This window comes from Nycticebus coucang, chromosome 21 (genome assembly GCF_027406575.1).
Source record: "Nycticebus coucang isolate mNycCou1 chromosome 21, mNycCou1.pri, whole genome shotgun sequence".
Taxonomy (NCBI): Eukaryota; Metazoa; Chordata; class Mammalia; order Primates; family Lorisidae; genus Nycticebus; species Nycticebus coucang.
In genome coordinates, this window is record NC_069800.1 from 31,273,297 (window position 1) to 31,286,629 (window position 13,333).

Consider the following 13,333-nt stretch of genomic DNA (forward strand, 5'->3'; position numbering starts at 1 on the left):
GGACACCAAGTCCTGCAAATTGACCTGAAATATTGTCAGTAAAATAGTGAGGAGTTTCAGGTTCCCTGGTTTCACAGACATATCCTTTGAACCCTTCCTTAGCTGATAGCAACCCAGGGCACAGAAACTTTGACACTGGTAAGTGTTCATTCTGAGCAGCCTAATTTGACTTCACTCTGTTTGGGCTTCAGTCCAATTGGCAGATATTCTTGCAGAAGCTGATCTCAGACACTTTCCCTTTCTAATTTTTTGGCACTGTTGCCTCTGTTGCATGGGATATTATCTCTGAAACTTTATCTTGGGTTCCCCAGGTTTTCCTTGTTTTGTAGGCTATACTTTTCCCTTAAATTTTTCTACCCCAAAGAGGTTCATATAAAAAATACTAAATCATTGGGAATACTTTAGATCCAAAAGTGATTTATCAATGACTTGCTTGCAACTTTCCAACCATTCTTTGCCTTTCTCCCCACCCCTCTCAAAAACATGTACTTTTAGAAACAAAAATGCAAACACAAGGTAATCACTGTGAGCACTGTACAAACATACCATTTTCTCTTATAGGTTGGACTTTATAGAATGAAATGACAAACCTTTGATTTTATTATCTGAAATAGGTTGAACATTTTGAGAAATGTGTCCAAACACATAACCTTGCAAAGAAAAGCAAGCTGATTAGTCAGAGAACAGAGGGGAGAGTGTGCAGAAAACACCACATGCAGAGTTTTGAGGTGTAGTGGGCAAAGTGAGAAATTGGTCCTTCAGAGAACAATAAACTCCGAGATGAGGTAAAGGTAGAACACAAATCAATTTCTAACTCTTGATGAGGGCCACGGGATATCAATTTGAAATATACATGACCACGATATCAATAATGAAATTCTGTTTTATTTAATACTTTGGTCAGATCAGCCCCTTTGAAGGTTTCACTGGTTTAGGAAAGCACAACAAACCATCATTCACTTTCCTGCAGGCTCATCATTTTCCTAATTATTTCTATCAACCCTGCTTTATTCTTTCTGTAATTTAAGGGGCAGGGGCATGATTCTGTATTAGATCAGCAATGTCTGGTTCTTATCCAAATATTCCACCTAATAAGGATGGGAATTCTCATGGATTGGACAGCCACTCTGCAACATTCCTGAGAACCGAATAATATAATAATCTTGAAAGTCAGCAGAGTGGATTATCCATTTTTTTTTTTTCCTGGACTTGAACTTGTGAACTTAACAGTAGCGCTGCAAAAAAAAAAGAAAAAAAAAAGCAAATGTGCTAAGCACTTTGCCAGAAACCTTCCATGTAGATTTTTTATCTTAAATACACACAACTGAAAACAACTACAATTTTTGGACAATTATGTACAAACCCGATACTTCTTTTGATTACACATAAATACAAATTAGCTATTTTTCCTAAAAAGTGGTTATAATAGTAAATAAATACAAAATAAATCTGACCATTATACTTCATGTGCTGGGGTTGAACCCATATAAAATGTACAACTACATACATTTTAAATCTTTAAGGAATAATTCTCTGATTAAAATATTTGTTTTCCCAACTTCTTTTTGTAGATATAAATATATTTGCAAAATAACTGTTTTTTTTTTTTTTTTTTTTCCATTCCATTCCATAAATAAAGTCTTCATTGGGAAATACTAAAGTGTCAACTGGGAATTTTTTTGTTTCTTTGTTTTTTTTTCCCTAAAATATATATTTATATATTTATTTAATTGTTAAATTTTGCTGTGCTAACGACACCCACAACCCTCCACAACCATGTCCTGATAGTTCTTTAATACGACCTTTTCGTTTTCGTCAAGGTACAACATTGAGATAGCACTGAGCTCTGTTGGGACACAGCACGCCTTAGGAATCTTGGAGTTAACGGAGTTGACCAATGTCTGAACAATGGCGTGGTTAGTGGAGTTCAAGTGATCAGCCAGAGGAAAAGGGCATTCTCCATGGCAGTAAAAGGCATGATACCCTGGGGGGGCCACAATCCAGTCATTCCACCCCACGTCACTGAAGTCCACGTACAAAGGGTGTCTCTTGCAGCTGGACTTGAGGCGTTTCCGCTGTTTGTGTTTCACTTGACGCTTTTCTCTTTTGTGGAGGGGATGCCCTTTCCCATCATGGCCAAAAGTTACTAGCAATGGCCTTATTTGTGACCAGCTGTGTTCATCTTGGTGCAAAGACCTGCTAATCCTAACATGTCTCTTGGAGACACCTTGTGTCTCCTCTAAGTGGATCACTTCCACCACGAAGCCATGGTTGGTGTGTCCCTGGGCAGTCCACCTCATTACGGCGGGGGTGACATCAAAACTCTCCCACCTGCTTGTGTTCTGATTCACCAACCTCGTGTCCAAAAGTCTGGTCACAGGGAAGTTTGAGTTGGCTGTTGCAGGCTTTACAATTTCATAAATATTAATTCGGTGATGGAAACTGTTATTGTTCCCCAAAGCTTCCTGCATCTGTTCACGAAAAACCTGAAGTTCTGCTGAGGTGATGAACTCCTCGGTGGGGACAGAACTTAAGTTAAAGAAGAATCGCCGGGTTGTCTTTCCACTTGTTTCTGGAAGTTCTTCCAATGATTCTAATTTGATGTGGAAAAGTGGGGGGAGAAAAAAAGAAGAAAATCATTCAGTAAGAGAAGTAATGACAATTTGATTATCTAGGTAGAATTTAAATCCTATTATGGAGTTTGTAACCAGAAAATAAAAATTTCCCCTCTGAATAAAAAAGGGTCTCCCTTCTCTCTTTTGTATAACTTTGTGTCAACATGCATACAGGAAATAAAATTACATAATTCATTGTTGGGTTTTTTGATCTAATGCATGAACGCTGCTTCTAGGTGGGTATAATAATGGGGGAAATGGTGATGCATTTCTTTGGAATTCACAGACTTTAGGGTGAAAAAAATTCAGCACTATAGTTAGTAGAGGTCTAATGAGTGAGGATTTGAGGAAATTATTGCATTTCTTTTCTTAAAAAGGGCTTTAATGTCAATCCCTTAAGCAGTATTCTAAAACATTACTCTGCAATTTAGATGATTTACAAATCTCGATATACAGATTTTAGCTTCCTAATTAAAGACTCTGAAACTCAACATCAACGATGACATTTTACAAAGCACACCCTACTATTTTACTCAAAAGTCCAGAGACAAAGGCATTCACAGGGATCTACTTCTTTGGAAACGTATGGGTGGTACTAGGACACTGTAGTAATTAAAGCCAAACAATTTCTAGAGAAACAGCTTCCCAGCTGTTGTCTATTTTCCCACCTCGTTATGACTTTAAAAAATCAAAATCTCATTTTAGATGCTTTTGCAAGAAAATAAAATGAATTTGCCTTCTGTTTGTAATTCTTTTATGTTTTTAAAAAATGAATCACACCAAATACCATAGGTTTAACCAATAACAGGCTTTTCAGGATAAAGACAAACCCCAAAAAGCTTATAAAAACTTACAAAAATGCCATTATGACACACATGATACGAGAAGCAATCTCATCCCATTACAGAATAATCCCTTTATGTTTCTTATCATTATTTCAAATGGCTATCCAAATGGGCCATGTATAAAAGCTTTGTCTGATTTAAGATTCCTGAATTTCAACTTTAGCAAGTACTGTTTTCCAAGCAAACAATAAAATATAGTGTAGCATCTTAAGTGCTTGTAGTCCACAAATCATAGAAGGTACAACATTATTCTTAAATTGATTATGAACATCACTGGAATTTGAGATCCTTGCCTTATTTTCTTCTAAGTTTATTTCATCCTATCATTTGCTGTCAAAAAACCTTGCCCACTGCATTCAGAATCCCAAGCCAAGTGCTAACAAAATCTATCTAGCCAAAGTTTCATAAGAGGAGACTGTATTTTTATTAATTAAATGGTTGTGCTTCCCCTATAGACAAACATCTGTTAATTGCTCACAGAATCTAGACCCCCTGGCAAAGGAGAATCAAGTCAGATCACCCTCTCAAAGTTCTACCTGTATTAGCCTTTATCATCAAAGCAACAGTTGTCACATGAGCTAAGTGGAGGCACCTTAGTTTAACAGGGACAGTTTATATCAAATTCTAGACCAAAGCAGTATTTTTCAGGCTTTAACCTTCACGTGAAACAGTCACAATATAGCTTCAAATGCAGGTTTTGATTCAGTAAGTCTGGGAGGGCCCTAAGACTCTGCCCTTCCAGCTCACTGCTAGACAGACGATGCTCCAGAGCTGGTGGACCACACTTCTGAGTGTTAAAGTCTTAAAGAATGTTTTTCATATTCAAGTGTAGACTGCCAGAGGAGTGTTTTTAAAATGTCTTGTTGTTAAATAATATAAACATGGGTAGAACCATTATGTAAGCCAGGGAATAAGAGTTGAGGCCATGGGTAGGCCGGACAGTGATTCAGAGCAGAGGTTCTTCTACAGCTCATCCACCTGGACATGGAGAGTATCAGGCCAGAGGAGTCTTCCACAGTCCTGTGTCTGTTAATCTAAACTTCCTGGGGATACTTTGAAGCATCAGTCCACATTCTAGACCCCCGTGTAAGTGAATGATACTTCAAGCCAGGCACAATCATTACAACAATCTTCCTACCACTGGGACCTGAGGCTCAATGGTTCCCAACAAGTGTCAGAGGATCATATTTAGCTTCTTTTCCCCCTTTCTCTCTTCAAACATCAGAGGAGCCCTCTGATGTTTCAGTAGAAGGCAGTATTTCAGCAGAGAAGGTAAAACTCAGAAGCCCCTGACCCCACTGAAGCCAAAATCAGATCTGCTCCTGAGCTGCTGACTTATGTGATAGCAATATCCTTAAGAACACCCTTTTCTTTCAAAAGAGGGGGAAGGAAAGGCAAATTATCAGGGCATTCACTGGCTAACTCTCTTGATGACAGAGCCCAGAAAAATAACAATTGCAAGAAAAACCCTGAGTCCCAATCCAAGGATAAAAAGGACAGAAGCTATAAATAGATAGACAACACACATACAGAGCCAGAGGATGACAATGAAGGGACACCTCCAAGGTAAGTATGAGGGACAAAGTAATGAAGAAGACAGGTGTAAAAGAGGTATAAAATGCAATAGCAAGTCTCAATTAAAACAAGGTAAGATTGAATCATATAAAGTTGCCATTACTCAGCCACAAATGTAAAAACCTGCGATCTCATGGGGTTCAATATCTCATTGGAGGTAAGTAGGCTTAGCAAAAGAGAATCACTTAGTGGCCTGAACAAAGTAGAAAATAAATGGAAACAGGTGACCTTTCTTGACTTTCTAACTGCACCCCAGCAAACCTATTCCTTGAAAGACCCTTGTTCCACCCTGAATATAAAAGCCTCCATTACAACACCCCTAAATGCAGACGCAGGTCACAGAGCTTAAGTCAGAAATTCACAGAAACCCCGAAACCCTGGAAAATCACTGCCCAAGGTTAGGGCATAGACCCTTTCCTCTGATTTGCAATGGAGGAGTATGAATCTTGTCTCGAGGGTAGAAAAATCAAAACCTACTGGAAATAGAGTATAAATTAAAGAAAAAAACCTTCTGCAAATTATCACAGGAAGCCTGGGGATGCTGCAATATAGAGGATTTACCTAAGTAAACAATGTATGCTTTTTTGGAGGCTTATACGGTTGTTAATTCTCTGTGACCCTCCCTTGCTGAATAAGCTGAACTTGCTAAGGGACCGAAGGATTCTGACCTGTCTTTGAGCTGAGTTTGTAAACCTCTATTTTTTTAAGCAAATGGGTGATGAATCCAGCTGCAAAAATGTAGGAAAATACGGTGACGATGATGATATTTGACCTCGCCTCCAAAAGTGGGGCCTTAAATTTAATCATTTACACTGTGTCAATTATTCATCTACCTTCAAATAATCCAATTCAGCCACCTAGTCTGGCTAAATTCTCTCAGCCAGACTAGGTCCACTCTAGCATCAGCTTCCCTAGAGAAGGGAAAAATAACATTAACAAAAGAAGGTTTGGTAATGAGGACTAATGTGCTGAATGCTTTTCTTGGGTGCCAGGTCTGGCTGTAACAACTTTATATGAATTATCTCACAACAAATCAATTAGAGAAGAACTATCACTATTTCCATTTTGGACATCAAATAGTTGGAGTTCAGAGAGGTTATGTAACTTTCCTTAGGTCACAGAGCTTTGAATTTGACTCTACGGCAGTTCCCAAATTGCTAGCCCATAGATAGAACTTTCTAATACAGATAAGCCAAAAATGCAAGGAAAAAGCAAAACTATATTTTTAACATATTGGTCACTATACGGTGATTTCTGTACGAGCTAAAGGGACAGAAATATAATACCCAGGTATGATGTAGGGAGCAAGAGAATTCAATGAGCAGAGGTGGAGACATGGAGATCTTGTTTGGAACCACTGCTATTATGTGGTTGCCTTTTTGTTCTAAATAAAGTATGGTGAGTTTTATAAAAAAAAAAAAAGTAAGGTATCATTATACTTTGAGAATTTTGCAACACTCTTTGGACAAAAAAAAAAAAAACTTCCATTAAAACAATAAAAACAACAATAGGACCTGGGGATATGCTGGAAAGCACTATCCTAAAACAAAATGAAAGGGGCTATTGCACCCAAGATTTTCCAGAAGATAAAACAATGCCTAGGGAACTGATCAAGAGGGAAACAAAGATAAAACAAAAAGAGTTCAACAGAATCGTTTCTGATTTTTTTAAGACAAAGAAAACAGCAACTAAAGAAGAGCACGGTTATCCTCACTAACCCTAATTTGGTGTTTGCACACCCTTAGCTCCCATATCTTCGAAATGATCAAGGTTGTCTAAATGCTCAGTGAAATATGCAAAGGCCACATCTAAAAAAGATAAAATAGCTCAGTGAGAAGGATTAAGAGAGATATAGGAAGACCACAAACAAAGAGGTATAACAGAAAATGTCAATGCCAAAGAAATATCACTGGGCACCAAAGTCTCAATTTAAATAAGCATTTTCAAACAGAGTAACCTTCCCACTTAATGGGGCTTTTTACAATCACACTGAAATACATGGGAACACTAGGGAAGCGTATCAGATCGTTACTGGATTTTTTTTTGGGGGGGGTGTCTATGTTTCTGAATTCTCTGCACTGGGAATTTGTGCCACATGTAGTCTATCATAGAGCAATAGTTGTTTCTCGAACTTTCCTATTATGTAGGTATTTTCATGATAATTGCGTTTGTGCAGGGAAGGTTAATCTCAGTTTGAAAGTTTTAGTTATAGAGGCAATTAATCCAGTTATATCTTGCAAAAAGAAGACTATGTTCTTCAGAGTCTGCAGCTGGTCCTTCTATGGTCCAATCTGACAGACAAGCACAAAGACTTTTTGCTGGGCCAATGAAGTCAACCAATTTCAATGTGTTTCCAACTGTAGCAAAGCATAAAACACACTTTCTAGTTGAAGAAGTGATTTTTCAAAGCTTCAATAGCAGTTTTGAAAGGCCTATATGGCTAAGTCCTTTTTAATAACTTTGAAAAAAGAAAATTTTAGCAAAGCTACACTCTCCCAAATAAAAGCCATTATAGAAAGAACTAGAAAAGTTCAATAGGAGAAATAACAACTGATAATTTTGTCTCAGATCTCCTATCATATGGTTCCATTATATTCACATTGGCTGAAAAGCTGCCCACATGACATCTCTTGTCTTGTAACTCCACCACTAAACTATCAGATCCCACTACAATTAAAGAAAACAAGAAAAGAAAGGGAGAAAAAAAGTAATTCTTGTAATCAGGTCCTTTTGCCTTTTGGTCCTTTGCTAAATGAATGCCCAAATTCTGCACTTAAGCCAGCAGTCTTAATCACATGGTTTATGAAAAGCTTTTTTTAGTAGCATTCATGGCAAAGGTTGTTTATAAAAATCAAATCCTGGGTTACACAAAAATGAACAGTCTTCAAAAGGTGATATATCCAGACTAATGATGATGTGCTAGTTATAAAAAGAAAATAAATGGATTTGTTGAAGTTCAGATAAAAAATTATGTAGCTTTTCTCTATCATCTAATTGCAAAGTACTAAGATCTAAAGGATTACAAGTTGGTTTAGTTAAGTTAGTAACTTCTGTATTCTTTTTCATGTAACATTTACACTTTAAAAAGTATAAATTCTGACTTACAAACTCAAGCCTGATATTGAAGTCAAAATAACACACTCAAATAATATATAGCCTAGTCAGTTTTGATCAAGTCACTTCTATAAGAATGAGACATGTGCATCAGACTTCACTGATAAGATCCTTACACAATTGAATCTTTCAGGTCTTAGCTTTTAAAAGAGCATCCTTTTAAGCTACAAGAGAGATACAGCCTCCTTCTGGCATTTAAAATAAAGTTAAGAATGTTTTCCATGCTAAATCTCCAGACAAAGTGGCTGAAACAACTATTCTTGTTACTTTTCTATCCAGAAAACTATTCTAATCAGCATCATCTGGGAATGATAAAGTGCATCTATAATCATCAAGGGTTATGGGGACAGAATGTGCAGGAATGAAAATATTCCTACATATGACCATGGACAACTGTTCTCAATGGATGAATTCTGAAGGAGTAGAATGAGATCTTGCTGCCTTTCAAATCCCTAATGTCTGCTAGTAGGGGGCACCACACTTAAGAGATGTGCTTGAAAATGAACTGACAATGGATTTAGTGTCCCCTTCCTAATGTACAGCTGCCTCCATGATGAAGAAGGGTGGGAGTCTTTCCATTATCAATCAGTGTTCTCCTAATCAATCATCCTTCATTCACATTGGGAGAAAACTTCTAGCTGAGCCATTTCTGATTTCTATCAGTGTAGATTTCCACTTGAAATTTACCACCTCAGCAAGACAAGGCAGGAAAAGGGGAACTCCTCCCCTAGAACTCTTCAACATGCTACAAGTGGCAGCTCAGTGACATACAACTTTCTACTCTTTTCTGGAACTTGAAGGAAGCCATGCTGCCTTTAGAATGCAGAAAATCCAAGGAGAATGTGTAAAAAAAGAACTGAGGTGGGACATATTTTTGACTAATTACTCCAAGAACTTAAGTAAAGAAGAGCTCAATAGCTGCTCTAAGACATTTCAAACTAACTGCACTATGACGAAACAATCAGAAATATCCTACCTTAGAAAAAAACGCATGCAGTATCATAAAAGAAAAAAACAACCCACATTTCACTGCACATAAAGGAAAACAGACAGCTACTGCACAAGCTTTTATCTGAAGGCTTGCCTTGTTTCTACTCAGAGCCTATCTCAGATTTAAGCACAAGACAAGAAAGTCATTGTGGAAACAATAAGATTGATTGTGGAATTGATCTCCCACGGGAATTAGATTGGGATTCAAAATCTTCCAAACCAGGCCCAGATCAACTGGAAATTAGGAAGACTTTGGGGACCTGGGTTTTGATTTTTCAATAGTATCTCTGCATTTCTGCGTTAGGTTCTGTCTAGGCTGAAGCCTCAGCTTACACAGCAGATTTACAGAGCCAGGGCTTCCAAACAGATTTAGAGCAATTCCAATCTACCTCCCTTCTTCTGCCCCCATGGCGATCTCTCACGTTTAGATGGCTAGGGGCAGGCCTCCCTCCCTCATCTTCTCCACCATCTGATTTCTCTCCAGTTCCTGGGGGAGGAGCAGCTCTTCTGGCTACAAGCCAGGAAAAGGGTGAGGATTTACCAAAGGGAATCCCTAAATTCCTGGCTCCCCCGCCACACGAGCAGTATGTAAAAATCAGATTCACAAAGTAAGACCCAAGAGTGGAAACATCTGCGGTGCTCTGACCAAGCTGCCTCCCCTGGGGACACCTGTAGTCTGCCCACCTTGGGGGGCAGCTTTGCTCGGTGACTCGGCCCCCCACCCCCACTCCCTGCTTCCAGCCTCACCTTCGTGGTGGAAGCTGCGCACCGTGTTGGCGCGGCTGGCTGCCCTCTCCAGACGGTGGTCCGGGGCGGGCGCACCGGGCTGACCCGAGTGCCGGCGGTACAGGTCCAACATGTAGGGGGGCACCACAGCGTCCCTGCTGGGGGTGGGTCTCTGTTTCAGGCCGAACATGCTGAGCAGCCGCAACTCGAACTCGCTCAGGACGTCGTCCGAGGGCTGGGATGCGGGGCGGACCGACGACGCCGCGAACTTCCTGCGGCCCAGTTCGGGAATGAGACCGGCCGCGCCGCCCAGGAGGACCTGGGGAAGCAGCAACGCTAGAAGACAGCGGGTCCCGGCCACCATGGTCGACCTGTGGACAGGGCCGACGTGAGTCACCCGAGTTCCGCGCCCAGCCCTCTCCCTTCCCGCCTCTGTGGCTCGGGCTCCCGTTTGCCTCCCCGGCTTCCCCCTCCAGGGTGCCCTCTTGCCTTGCGACACTCCAGAGAGAGAAAATGTTTGGGAAAATGAAGGGTCTCAAGTTCCTGAGCAAGAAAGATTGCTCCCTCCCATCCCACTCTGAACATTTCTGACATCTGACTTGGGGTTTTGCCCCCCAAGCCAGCGTCAATGACTGTCACCTTTTTTCTGGGACACCAGCGCTGACAGTTGGTGAAGGGAGAACTACTGCTTGGTCTGACACCCTCTGTCCTCTATATAAATCCAAACACACACTGCCCAGCGCGCCCTGGCATATAAACACACACAAATGGCGCATGTGACTTCCTCAGAACTACTTACTGTATATAACTTCCTGATACATATCTCTCTCTCTCTCTCTCTCTCTCTCTGTCTCTCTCACACACACACACACACACACACACACATTCTCTCTCTCTCTCTCCCTTTCTCACTCCCAGACCCTTTAAACTCAAAACCACAACTTCTGAAACCACTTGTTCCTTGGGGCCCGCGCCCCTAAGCTCGGGGGTGTCAGGACAGGCCACTTCATCCCCTCCCGGCATCACCCCAGTGCAGTCAAGATAACATGCACCTTCCTGGGATTATGTAAATGGCTGAAATCTATTAATGCACATGACAGCTGCTAAAAACACAATTCCAAGTGTCATTTAAGGACTAAATTCATGCATTTCTGGAAACAAGCAGGGAGACCCCCAAATTCGAGTGCTTTCCCAAATGGGACTTGACTCCCTGTAGAGAAGGCAAATGTGCCGGAAACACTTTTAGAAGGGAGAGAGGATCACCATGGCAGCCTAGACAGGTTGGCAGCTAACGGGTGAAATCTAGGGGCCACCCTCTCTGAAGGATTTCTTTGACTTTTTTTTTTTTTTCTTAATCATCTAAGTGTTAGGAGCCTAATAATCTACCAGGGAGAGGGAAAGGAGAATGGGTTGGAAGAGTGCAGGCCACGAGGGTGAGGCTGGCGCTCAAGGGGGCAGTTGGATGGGGACACCCCCCACAGGGGCTCGCCTGCACGTGGAACTGAAGGGGGGGCCTCTCTACCTCTTCCTGGAGGGCTGGAGAGGGGCTCTGCGGCTTTAACTGCCTAAGCCCCGCGCCCACCCGCCCTTCCCCCAGACCCCGCATCCTTTACCTTTAGGAGACCGCAGTCCGTCTAAGAAGCACGTAGCGACACGTCCATTGAAAGAGCCTCCACATGGAAAAAGCTCTGGCCCAAGGACCTGGCGCAAGGACAGGCTGTCCGTTCCCTTTCTTTGCCTCTTGCTCCTCTCCGGTGCTGGCCGCGTAGTTCTTGTCTTTACGCTGGGCACCGCGTCTAGGGGCCGGGCAAGGCCGAGGAGTGGAGGGGCAGCGGGGCACGGAGGCGGAGAGGCTGACTCCGCCGGGGCAAAGGCACCGGCGCAAAGTAGGGAGCGCAAGTTACTCTCCCTGCAAGTTCAAGAAGTCTCCAGCCAAGTGCTGACACACAACAACAGCGAGCAGGGGGAGGAGTGCGGGGCAGAAAAGGGAAGGAAAGGGAGAAAGGAAAAGCTGGTGCTGTCGTCGTCCTTAGGAACCAGCGCCCGCGGGACGCGTGGCCCCGTGCGGGGCCGGCTCCGGGACTCGGGGGGCGAGGGTCGGGCGCTCCGCGCTAACTCCACCGAGGCCCATGGCTCGGGGCAGCCATCCTGGGCGATGCCGGGTCCGGGGAAGGGCACGGCGGCGATCTCGGTGCCAGGCGAGTTGCCCCCCCGCATCACTCTGCCTTACTCCAGCACACCCCCATTAGCCCTCGCCGGTCGACACCATCGAGGCTCTGGCGCCCCGTCGTCCTCGCGCGCATACTCCGAGAGTCGAGCCGAGTCTTGGGCCGCCGAGGCGAGTGGCCGTACTCTCCCCTCGCTCTCCTAGCCCAGGGGCCAAGTGCCTTTTATGGCCAGCCAGGGGTCCGATCACACCCCGGCCGGCGCGTCGCGGGTCCCCGGCCTCCGGCAGGAGGTGGTCGGCATCGCGGCGCTCGGGCTCGGCTCCGGACTCCGCGGCGCTCTGCGCGCGGGTCCGCGGCTCTGGGACGGCCCGGGCAGCGGAGGCCACGGCGCTGAGGCGCGCGCGGCTGGGCGCTCCGGTCCGCGCCGGGTCTGCGGCGCGCGGGTGCCTCGCGGCCCCAGTTAATCTGCGCTGCACTCGCCTCGAGGGGGTCGCGATCGTCGGCGGAGGCTGGGGCGGCTGATGTCCGGCAGCGGCTGCCAATCCCCGGCGGGGTGTGGGAAGCGGAGCGGCAAACTCAGCGCAAGCCGGGCGGAGCGCGGCGCGGCGGGGCGATGACTCTGGCGGCGACGGCGGCGGCGGCGCCGTGGCGCGGTGCTCGCGGCTTTTAAAGGGGACGCCGCCTGCCGGCTCGCTCCCGGCCGCGGCCGAACGCCTCCCCCTCCATGGCGCGGCTCGCCGGGGATCCCCGAGCGGGCGGGAGCGGCGCGCAGGGGTGTGGACGGCGCGCCCGGCGGCCGCAGCGGGTGGGGCCGAGGGCGGGGGCGCGGGCCAGCGAGGGGCGCTCGCGCCTTCACTCCGGTCCTCAGAGGAGGGATCCGCTGAAGCGCCAGACTCTCTCGGGGACCCTGGGGGCGAAATCCAAGGCAAACGTAGAGTCCAGCCTCTGTTTCCCAGCTGGGCCCGTTATTCAACTTGCAGTTTTACGTTTTCCAGCAATAGACATCAAGAAGGGAAAAAAGAATTCAACCAAGTTACCGGGCACCTTGGATCCCCGGGATCGAAGGAGAATTACAAGAAACCAGGGGGTTGAAAACTAAGTCTTATTTAAACATTAAAACACAGAGATATATGCATTTACTTACGTAACTTGTATGTGTACAATTTGCATTTACTCACATATATGTGTGCATTTATGTTCACATACATATGAGTGCATTTATGTTCTTATAAGTACATCTAATATGCAAAATACATGTTTCTATAAATGTATTTACAATGTAAGTATACCCAAAGGAAGG

The 13,333-nt window shown here is 44.1% G+C and overlaps 1 protein-coding gene and 1 long non-coding RNA gene across 2 annotated transcripts in view; one reads left to right on the plus strand and one right to left on the minus strand.

Moving 5' to 3' along the window:
• LOC128573846 (uncharacterized) overlaps nucleotides 1-1,886 on the plus strand; it is a 42,605-nt gene extending 40,719 nt beyond the window's left edge. The window contains exon 4 of the long non-coding RNA XR_008376561.1: nucleotides 1,821-1,886. This is a non-coding gene — a long non-coding RNA (uncharacterized LOC128573846). The remainder of the gene's footprint in view (nucleotides 1-1,820) is intronic.
• Nucleotides 566-12,245, minus strand: BMP2 (bone morphogenetic protein 2). The gene is made up of 3 exons (XM_053574301.1): nucleotides 11,479-12,245; nucleotides 9,887-10,236; nucleotides 566-2,593 (listed from the first exon to the last, which is right to left on the minus strand). Exons 2-3 carry the CDS (start codon nucleotides 10,227-10,229, stop codon nucleotides 1,749-1,751), a joined length of 1,188 nt encoding a protein of 395 aa, XP_053430276.1. The 5' UTR covers nucleotides 10,230-10,236; nucleotides 11,479-12,245; the 3' UTR covers nucleotides 566-1,748.
• Between the last annotated feature and the right edge of the window lie 1,088 nt (nucleotides 12,246-13,333).